The sequence below is a fragment of the Ceratotherium simum genome, chromosome 13 (genome assembly GCF_057802395.1).
Source record: "Ceratotherium simum simum isolate JZ-2026a chromosome 13, ASM5780239v1, whole genome shotgun sequence".
Classification (NCBI taxonomy): domain Eukaryota; kingdom Metazoa; phylum Chordata; class Mammalia; order Perissodactyla; family Rhinocerotidae; genus Ceratotherium; species Ceratotherium simum.
Genome location: NC_141912.1, coordinates 27,224,695 through 27,235,823, shown reverse-complemented (window position 1 = coordinate 27,235,823; position 11,129 = coordinate 27,224,695). Strand labels below are relative to the sequence as shown.

The following is an 11,129-nucleotide window of genomic DNA, read 5'->3' as shown; positions in this document are numbered from 1 at the left end:
TGTGTACTTTATTTAACTGAAATCTCTGTCTACTGTCTCTCTCAGTTCTGTTGTTTGTCTTTCTAGATTTGTCTTTTCCATCTTTCCCTTTGTTTCTGAGCCTTTCTCTTTTCACTTTCCCCATTTGGGCTCTATATGCATTTATCTAGTGGTAACCACAGAAATCCAAAAACAGGTCAGCAGTACAGAAATGGTTACGTTTCACTTAGGAAGTGTGGACCTTTCCTCCTACTTACCTCAGATAGAGGACAAGTAGTGAGGAAGAGAATCTGAGAGCTAAGAATAATTCAGAGACCAGAAATAGCCTGTTCAGTAATTGACTGAGGTGGTGACAATTTAGATATTTCAGATGAAAGACTATCTTCACTGTGTCTAGTCTACAGAGAGGATGGTGTCCTGGAACCTGATGGAAAAGCACCTGTTCTTTCCTTTTACATCGATGTTGCTTTTCCTTAGGCTAGTATTGATTGTTTTTCAACTTGTATTCCTTTTACTCCACCTGTTTGATTCCTTAAAAATCCCTGATAATTTTTCCTTTTTTCAGAACTCAGCTTTTCCAACTGTGATTTTTTTTTTTTTTTTTTTGTGAGAAGGATCGGCCCTGAGCTAACATCTGCCAATCCTCCTCTTTTTGCTGAGGAAGACTGGCCGTGGGCTAACATCCATGCCCATCTTCCTCCACCCTATATGGGATGCCGCCACAGCATGGCTCGACAAGCGGTGCGTCCGTATGTGCCTGGGATCTGAACCAGCGAATCCCGGGCCGCCACAGCGGAGCGCGCGCACTTAACTGCTGGTGCCACCGGGCCGGCCCCCAAACTGTGATTTTTATCAACCAAATTCATTTAAAAATACTCCTGATTGTATATGTTATTTTTATATAGCCTCTTTGTTTCCTGCTTTCTTATTGTCATAGGTATAGTATTGGTTATAACATGAATATAATATTGTCCTATGTGTTGTTTCTTATTTCCTCTGGCCATCTCTCTCTCTCTGTCTCTGTGTGTCTCTCTGTCTGTCTCTCTCTCTGTCTATATATATACCTGTGTAAAAAACGATGTTCATTTCAAAGAATAATTATTAAGTGAATAGTCGTGATATCACCACCCTTGTAAACTATAACCTGATCAGTACCTTGGACAGCCTGTCCCCAGTTGCATCCCTTTCTGTCTTCATTGATCTTGACTTTGTTATAATCAGCATTTCGATATTCTTTTTAGTTTTGACTATAATATTTGATTATAGCTATAGTTTTACTGCCTATGTTTGCACTCATAAACAACAGTTTATTTTACCCATTTTTGCACTTTATGTAGAGGGATTGACTCCTTTGTGACTGGCATCTTTTGCTCAGCATTTTTGTGTGAAGGATATTGTTTTAATTTCTTTTGCTGCAGTTTATTCATATTTCTTGTATAGTAAGTACTCTGTTATATGAACGGGTCACAGTTTTCCCATTTTACTATTGATGAGCATTTGGATTGTTTCCAGGTCTTGTTTAATACAAACAATACTGCTGTGAGCATTCTTATTCATGTGTCTTGGGGCACATGACCAAGAACTGCTTTAGAGAATACTAAACCTAGCAATGTAATTACAGGTCAGCATTTCTAGATAATGTCAAAGTGTTATCCAAAATGATTTTACCAGTTAATACTTGCAGCAGGAATAGTGAACTGTGAAGAAAAGCGTTAAGATCAGGTCTGTAATCCCCTCCCTCCTCTGGACACCCTAAGCAGTATTGGTCTTTACTAGACGTCCTTTAAATATTATGATGGGATTTAACTAGCAGTCTGATAACTAGAAAATTCTAGCCTAAGAGTATTTTTAGGAGGAGATGGATAGTTTATCTTTCTAGGCTGACTCTTATACATAAAACTGGAATTTCTGCATACATGGGAAACAATTGGCTATAGAATGGAAATTAATCACAGAAGCTCTCTATACTTGTGTGACTAATGGCAGATAAAAACCAAGACACTTCAAACCTAAATGACTTTCTCTGAGCTAGCTTATACTGATAATTAGTAGTCATCTATTACTCTGAATCAAAATATGTTCCAGTCCGGAAAAAGGGATTTTATTTTTCTTGAAGTTTCATTTGATGTTTGGGGCCCAAGTTTGCCAAAGTCAGATGTTGTTATTTATACCTTCCTTTTTCCTATATAGTCAAGTAAAGGTAAGTTGTTTTGAAATGAATTAGCTGATCTTCAAATTTGACTCCAACAGATGAACTATCCATCCACTTCCTTCTATTTTTCTTTAGTGATTATTTGTAACTATCCAGGTAAACTCTAAATCATTTGGAATACAAATGTAATGACCAGTTAAATTCAAGCAAACTATGTAAATTTCATTTAAAAAACAGTAATTTTTCTTTTTATTATTTGGGTAAATCATTAAAACCTTTGGATATAAACTGAAGAATGTTATAGAAGATATGAGATTTTATTCCTTAGCCAGATTAGAAGTTTGGTAATAAATGTGATGGATGCCCTCCATTATATTCACCTTAAAGATTAAGATGTGTCTAATTTTTAGTTTTGTGACCCCTTATAAGTTGGTTATGAAGGAATTTAAATGAAAAATTGATTCACATGTTTACTTTTAAAATTAGGTAACTGAATGATTTATTTATTATCTGTACCTAAATTTTTTTTTTATAATTGTGAGGAAAAAAATCTAATGTTTTTGTAAAACATCTAAGTCATTAAAAGATGGAAAATAAGGTAACTAGAGAGGTTTAGGGTGTTATCTGTCCTCTGTCAAATATATGAAATTAAAGAAGAGACAGATTAGGTGTCCTCTGGCATTCTCTTTGATGCCCATTTTCCCTGAGGATTGTCATCTCTGGAGAGCTCAGTGACATCAGTTAATCAACGGCGCAGGACCTACATTCCCCAGAGACTTCAGCCAGGTAAGCAAGTTTGGTTCTCCACCTGTGCCAGCCCAGTCACAGTGTAGTGTCATCCCACCCTCTCATGTTGCTCAGAGGGTCTCTTTGACATAAAGCCAGATCATTGCTTTTGAGGAAATAATAGTGAGAGTTCAAAACTACTTTTCTTCATCTTCCTATCACCTAGAGGCAAAATGCAGGTCTCTAGTACCATGTGAAGATATGTGAAGTCATCATGAGAAAGTATCCTCTTGCTTAAGAGAAATTTCTTTTTTATTTATTTACTTATTTTATTTTTTGTTTGTTGTGGTAACATTGGTTTATAACATTGTATAAATTTCAGGTGTACATCATCATATTTCTATTTCTGCATGGATTACATCATGTTCTCATGTTCACCACCCAAATACTAATTACAATCCATCACCACACACATGTGCCTAATTATCCCTTTTGCCCTCCTCCCTCCCCCCTTCCCCTCTGGTAACCACCAATCCAATCTCTGTCTCTGTGTTTGTTTGTTGTTGTTATTATCTACTACTTAAGGAGTGAGATCATACGGTATTTGACCTTCTCCCCCTGACTTATTTCACTTTGCATAATACCCTCAATGTCCATCCACGTTGTCACAAATGGCTGGATTTCATCATTTCTTATGGATGAGTAGTATTCCATTGTGTATATATACCACATCTTCTTTATCCATTCATCCCTTGATGGGCACTTAGGTTGCTTCCAAGTCTTGGCTATTGTGAATAACGCTGCAATGAACACAGAGGTGCACGTATCTTTATGCACTGGTGTTCCAATGCTGGTATAATCAACCTTTGCACTCACTCCACACAACCTGCTTCCTGATTCTACATATCCAAGTTTCAACCCCGGTACTCTATTAAAGGCGATAAGTTGGAGATGAGGTAGGAAAATAGCTTAGGACCCACAGATGAGGTGAGTAAATGTGAGTGGAATGGATCTTGGTTTCCGTGTTGCTTTAGGAATTGGCAAGTTAATTTCTAGTTGCAGTTGTTCTTGAAAGAAAAAGCCAAATTGGTTTGCATATGTGTCCATTGGCAAAAGGAACAGACTACAGAATTCACCAAATATTAGAACTAAATTTAATCCTTCATTTAGAAGCTAACAATTCATTCCTAGACGTTTCATCCTATCATAGTACATTCGTTGTACCTCAGTATGTACATATGGAAAATCATTTAAATATAATATATTTAGGTATCATAAAATATGCCCTCCAGTAATAGGAAAATAGTGTATGTGTGTATGTAAAAGTATTAGACTATATGCTTTCGTTCTTTCCCTTTGGCTTCTTATTCTCTGTGAAATTACACAATATTTGTTTTCTATGGTTAAAATGTATTGTCAGTATTTGTAGTTGTAAAAAGTTTATTTCGTCCCTTAAGGAGGCACAAAAATATCTAAAATATGTATAGAGTGCTCAAAATGCTAGGTTGCAAGTTACAACAAGAAAGTTCCATTTTGTGACTATTGTGTTAATGCATCTTTATTTTGACTTTATTGTTAATGAGAAATGATGATTCTTCAATTGAGTACAAATGTCAGTTTAAAGAGCAAAAAGGTACAATGAGAAAAGTGACCTGAATGTTTAATTAGTTGATGAACTAGGAAATGACAGGTTTTTTTCTGTTGACGTCATATTGGTTTATGACATATATATTTTAGGTATACATCATTATATTTTGACTTCTGTATAGACTACACTGTGTTCACCACCAAAAGTCTAGTTTTTTATGGGATTGCATGGAGGTGACGTGTACAAGTACACTAGTGATCATCCTTCCATCCTTGCCCATGCTCATGAATGACTCTTTCGTATGATCACTGTTGGTGCTCTGCTCAGATCTTCTTTACTTGGCTGGAGCCCCCATCCATACCCTACTTGTGATGAGTGTTGGCTGCTAGGTCACAGCCATTCCCTTCTACAAAGAATTGCCTTCAGCTGAAAGGGAGCCACATTACCAGGGGGTTCCCTGAACTCTTGTGGTGGGCAGCCCACAGCCAATGATAGACTCATGGGATATACAAAAGGCTGCCTTTGCCTTAAGGTGAGAATAATTCTGCGCAATTCATTCACTAGATCTGTGCTGTTCAATACAGTAGTAACTCGCCATATGTAGCTATTTAAATTAATTAAAATTAAATAAAATTTAAAATTCAGTTCTACCACATTTCAAATGCTCAGGTAGCAACATGTGGATAGTGACTATTGTATTAGACAGTGAAGATGGAATATTTCTACCCTCACAGACAGTTCTATTGCAGAGTCCTGCTGCAGCTTCTTATAGGATCAGTCTCATGCTATATTCCACTTGAGATCACATCCTTGCTTAGCAACAACCTCTGCTCCTTTTGCTTCCCTCACTGCCTTTACCCTGAGAACATTCCTTCAATAAACAACATGGAATGGAATTTTTACTTCGGCCTCTTTTTGTATAGAACCTGGTTTAAACGCTATCCATGTTCAGTAGACCTGACATTTCCAATACAGTGTTATATCTATTTCCCCTTCATTTAAACATCCTCCATTGCCATCAGGGGCCAGTCCTAATATATCTGAGCTCAGCAAAGACCTATGAGATAGAAGCATTATTAAAGCAATAACAATTCAGTCTAGCACTGAGGCCGTGGAAATTTCACCAACACTTTTTCAGGATTCGTTCAGGAACTGGACAGGGCAGAGTCTGTATGTTAAATATATCAGTGAATGTTGTATAATTTGAAATATCTTAAATACACACATTATCTTGGATATTTTGTCTTTAAAGTGTGTAGTTTTCGGGGTCGTCCCTGTGGCATAGCAGTTAAGTGCGCTCGCTCTGCTACTGGCGGCCCGGTTTGGATCCCAGGCACGCACCCACGCATCGCTTGTCTGGCCATGTTGTGGTGTTGTCCCGTATAAAGTGGAGGAAGATAGGCACAGATGTTAGCCCAGGGCCAGTCTTCCTCAGCAAAAAAAAAAAACCAGGATTGGCATGGATGTTAGCTCGGGGCTGTTCTTCCTCACCAATAAACAAATAAATAAGTGTGAAGTTTTCATACTGAGTATCTAATTTTATTGAAATATGTATTCTTCCACTAAAATTTTTTGTTATATGTCAATATTCTACAATTATTGTCATTGTAAACTACTGCCTCTACCACCGATATGTGTCAGTACTAAGCATTTAACCTGTTTAATTTCATGCCTGTTCTCTTGATTTTTATTGTAACGTGTTCTTGTGAGATGTTGTTTCCCAGTATATTCTTTTTGGTGGTAAGTTTTATGTAGAATGGCATCTTTGTTTTGTAGAGTCTATTTATTTTATCTATTTAAAATTTTTTTCTACATATGTAATCTTCACTTTTTTAACTTTATGTTTTTGTATCCACAGTAATAATTTATGTGTAATTTTTATGACAGGACTTTCCTATCTCACATCATATTATGATGGTTTCTAGGGACACCATCTTTCTTCCTGTACCTGGGATGAATGTGTCTAATATGTCCAGTGATTATTATTTATATAATTTATCTAATATGAATCAGTCTTACTTCCTGCATTAAGTCAATTGATGCTTATCTAAACAGAAATGATAATTCCCAAATTATACAATTCTTTAAATGTGGTAGGAAGGAAATGAAGTAAAATTTTTCATTTGACCTAAGCAAAGAAAATATTCCCTCTCTTTGAGGGTTGATTTTGTGGTGGTGCCAGCAGCTTTCGGAGGGATGGATTCCAAGTAAGAAAGGATGAAGAGAACAAAGTGACCCAGGTCAGCAGGACATAGTCGATGGGAAATGCATCTTGCAGCTAGATCTTTCCCATATCCCGTCTTACTAAAGATAATAATTCTCCTGAATTGTAATGAGAAAAAAGACTAAAAGTAAGAGGACAGAATATGACATTAGTATTCTAATTACCTCCCAATGTGCTCTCTAGCATTGCATTGGAAGTAACGATAACACACTGAGACCAATCACATTCTTTTTTCTGTTTTTAGTGGGCATCTCCTTTGCCTGATATTTTATTTTTCAACCTGAAATCATATTCATTTCTTATACCTCTCAGATAGGTAGCATCAGCATTCTTTTTTACTAATATATATATTATCATGTAAAGCAACAAATGCTTTGTACAACTTCATGTCACCAGAGTTTTATCTATTATCAATTGCCATCTTGGTCCTTATTTACATGATAAAATTAAATATATTATTATTATTTTATTTTAATGGTGCCTTATTGTATTGGTGTTTTCCTTGGATGAGTTAGCCTCTTTTTTTGCCTCCTTCACTTTCATGAATGCTTCCTTTATTAGATACAATTTAAAAATTAGCCAGCAGTTCAAATGAGTTTTTCTATATTTGCATATGTATGCACGTGACTGAAGCATGGTTTGTTTGTATTTGCTCTTCCGAGCAGGTGTGAGTCAGGGGATGTATCCTGTCATTTCGTATTTAGATTGTCTCTCGTACTTATTATAATTATTTCTATTATGAATGTTTTTGTACATAGATTTTTGTGTAGATATCACTGATCACAGTCTTATAAGAAATCAAAAATTGTGAAATATTGTGAAATACTAAATCCTCTATGTTGTGTGTGATGATTCCCCTGAATTTTATTACATCCATTTGATTGACAATAAAGTAGTGTGGTTAAAAGTGTGAACTTTGATATCAAACAGACCCAGGATTATGTTAAAACACTTAGGAGTTTAATTATCTTGGGTAAGCTATTTAACCACCTTAATCAATTTCTTCATATGTTTGAAGGCGATGGTAATAAATTTCAAAAATTTTTTAAGAGATTGGTTGAGATTATGCATGTCAATATTTTAGAGCGTATCAAACACTCAATAATTCCAGGTAGTGTTAATATTATTAATATAAGTAGCATATCAGTTCAACCTTTAACCTTAGGATACTTTAATTTTTCAAACTTTAAATGTGAAAACATTTTTTATAAATTAAATATTGTTTTTGCTAGATATATGAAATGGTACTCTCTTATATTGTTGTTTTGGGATTGAGTATAAGTGTAATTTAGTTTAACTAATCCTTCTCATCTATGATGTATTAAATTTATACTGGGTATGCTTTTATATTTTAAAACATAGATATTTTGATTGTTTGCTTTCCTTGGAACTAAATTATGCGACAAGAAGGACATTTATGTCTGTGATAGAGGATATTCTCCAATGGCATCTCTACCACTAACTCTTCTTTCGTTTGATCTTTACTTTTCCATGATTAAGATTTTATTAATATTTACTTTATGCCATTTTGTACCAATTTGTTTCATACATCAATGTATCTTTACCCAAACTTGATTTAGATTTTATGTCTTAGGAAAATTAAAAATTTACTACATTATTATCCATTTGATATGCTAGAACTGAAATATTCATTTTCTGATACCGCTGAGGTCGATGTATGTACACAGTACTAAACAGCTGGATAAAAATGGGAATCAACTAACATTAGAGCTGGCAATGTGTTTGGTCCAGTGTAGCTGACTCTTCAAGATAGCTCTCAGAAAGGAGTATATATGAAATTAACCTAATGTAGATGGATGTTCTTAGATATTTATAATACCCAAATATTCTTTTCTTTATGCCTTTCCTGGTATCACTTTTAGTTTTTTCAATATTTCTCTTTGACCTGTCATTGCTTTGACAATGCATCTGCCTTTATCTCTATATATTTGTCTATTTAATTATTTTATCATAGGGAATGATGTAAAGTATTACCTTTTGTAAATAGATTACACAACTGGATAACTTTTAAAAATGTTTACCCTCATTAGAACATTGATAGAAAATAATCCCACTTCTTTCAGGAATTCCACGCATTCTAGTTGTTGGTAATATGTGAACATAAAATCAGCAGAAGGAAAAAGAAAGTGTTGTCCACTGGATTTTGGAGTTCTGATTCCAACTGACTGCGTCCAGTCAATGAATTTTCAGAGGTCTTGTAAAATTGGTATGGTAATTTTAGGCATTTTGAGGGCAAGAGTTAAACACTGTAACTGAATAGTGGTAATGAATGGTTTCTGACTGAGTATTTAATTCTTTCACCACCATAAAAAAGACCAAGGTAGTCTTCACAAATATAATGTATTAGGTGGAGTACAGAGGCAAAACTGCCAAAATATGTATGGTCAGCACTATAGTGATATTTTGAATGTAATTTAATCCTTTGTATAACTGCCTTCTAGATCATGAATTCCAATATCTGAACGTATTTTAGACATTATCTTGCATTATATTCTATTGCATGTGTGGTATGTACCATTGAGTTGTGTAGAATTTTGAGATACATATTTAAAATAACCTCTTTGCCTCTGTCTGCTTCTCTTTCTTATTCTTTCTGATTGCACTCCAGTATTTCCCTCATTCCCATTTTCTCTAATGTACATATAATCCTACAGTACTTTAAATCCTATGAAACACAATCTGAAACAGACCTTTCAAATTCATGAATGATGTGAACAAAATGTCCACTATTTGAGTTTTACATTAATATTACCTTTACTGATAATGTGGAACTACATTGGTATAAGATATGTCCATCTCAATGAGTACATCATTTATGAAAAAAGTTGCGTATAAAAATCCAATGGCTGTGTCTTTTAACCTGATAGATTTGCCTCTTCCCTTCCTCTTTTCTTTTTGAAGACAGCTTCTAAAAATTTCTAAATGCTTGGTCTTGACAGGAACCATGTGCTAACAAGGATGGAACAGAAAAATGGAAGTTCTCTCACCGGGTTTATCCTACTGGGTTTTTCTGACAGGCCTCAACTGGAGATAGTCCTCTTTGTGGTTCTTTTGGTCTTCTACATCTTCACTTTGCTGGGAAACACAGCCATCATTGCATTGTCCCACCTGGATCCACATCTTCACACGCCTATGTACTTTTTCCTCTCCAACCTCAGCTTTCTGGACCTGTGTTACACTACCAGCATTGTTCCCCAGCTTCTGGTTAATCTCAGGGGAGCAGACAAATCAATCTCCTTTGGTGGTTGTGTAGTTCAGATGTACATCTCTCTAGGGCTGGGATGTACAGAATGCATCCTCTTAGGAGTTATGGCATTTGACCGCTATGCAGCTGTCTGCAGGCCCCTCCACTACACAGTAATCATGCACTCCCGTCTCTGTGCCCTGATGGCTTCTGCTTCATGGTTCATCGGTTTTGCCAACTCCTTATTGCAGACAGTGCTCACCTTCCTTTTACCACTTTGTGGGAGAAATAAATTAGACCACTTCTTTTGTGAGATTCCTGCATTGCTCAAGCTTGCCTGTGTTGACATCACTATGATTGAGTCTGAGATCTTCTTTGTCAGTGCCATGGATCTTCTTTTACCTGTTGCATTTATCATGTTCTCCTATGGTCGGATAGTCAGGGCCATTTTAAGAATAAAGTCTGCAGCAGGGCAGAGAAAAGCATTTGGGACATGTGTGTCCCACCTCACAGTGGTCGCTCTGTTCTACGGCACAGCCATCTATGCGTATCTCCAGCCCAGCAACAACTACTCTCAGGATCAGGGCAAGTTCATATCTCTCTTCTACACCATCATTGCCCCCATGATCAACCCGCTCATATATACACTGCGGAACAAGGATGTTAAGGGAGCAATGAAGAAGATTCTTTGGAAGGATTATGACTTCAGATAACGGGGCTAGGAAAACACTTTAATGGGAGGACTTTGAGTACCAGAGCCCTTAAGATGTTTGTGTCCTCCAGGTGTCATCCAAAATTTCCCTGACAACTCTCAAAGGAATTTTCTTACCTCAGTCTCCTATGAAATGAGTGTTCAAAATCAACTTTCATAGATTCATTCCAATCTCCAGAGATGCTGCTTCTAGTGTTTCAAGAACATCTGCCTTATATTTATTATTTTTAAAAGCTCTATCGAGTTTCTTATTTGCAACCCTGTTTGGGAACATTATTCCATTTCTACTTGGAAAAAGACATTTAAGTTCATACCATAAAGGCATAGCCAAATAAGAGATAAAACCACTGATACACTGTAAGAAATAATAACATGTTGGCATTTTCTAGCAATTGCTGGAGAGCTATCACTTATTCTTGCTTTTAGATCATGGCTCTATTACAAAGTCCATAGGTTGACTATATAAGAGGTTTTTCATAGAGGTATTTGGGGAAACTGGAAAAAACAAAGTTTAAGCTCAAAGATAAAGTTGCTAACATCAAT

At 35.9% G+C, this 11,129-nt stretch overlaps 1 protein-coding gene across 1 annotated transcript; it reads left to right on the top strand.

The window, feature by feature from the left end:
- Positions 1 to 9,647: 9,647 nt before the first annotated feature.
- LOC101391702 (olfactory receptor 2B8-like) lies at positions 9,648 to 10,685 on the top strand. Its single transcript, XM_004441811.2, has one exon. It carries the CDS (start codon positions 9,649 to 9,651, stop codon positions 10,585 to 10,587), a length of 939 nt encoding a protein of 312 aa, XP_004441868.1. The 5' UTR covers position 9,648; the 3' UTR covers positions 10,588 to 10,685.
- The last annotated feature ends 444 nt before the right edge of the window (positions 10,686 to 11,129 follow it).

Coding starts and splice junctions, on each gene's coding strand:
- LOC101391702 (XM_004441811.2), top strand. CDS start 9,649: ATGGAACAGAAAAATGGAAGTTCTCTCACCGGGTTTATCCTACTGGGT.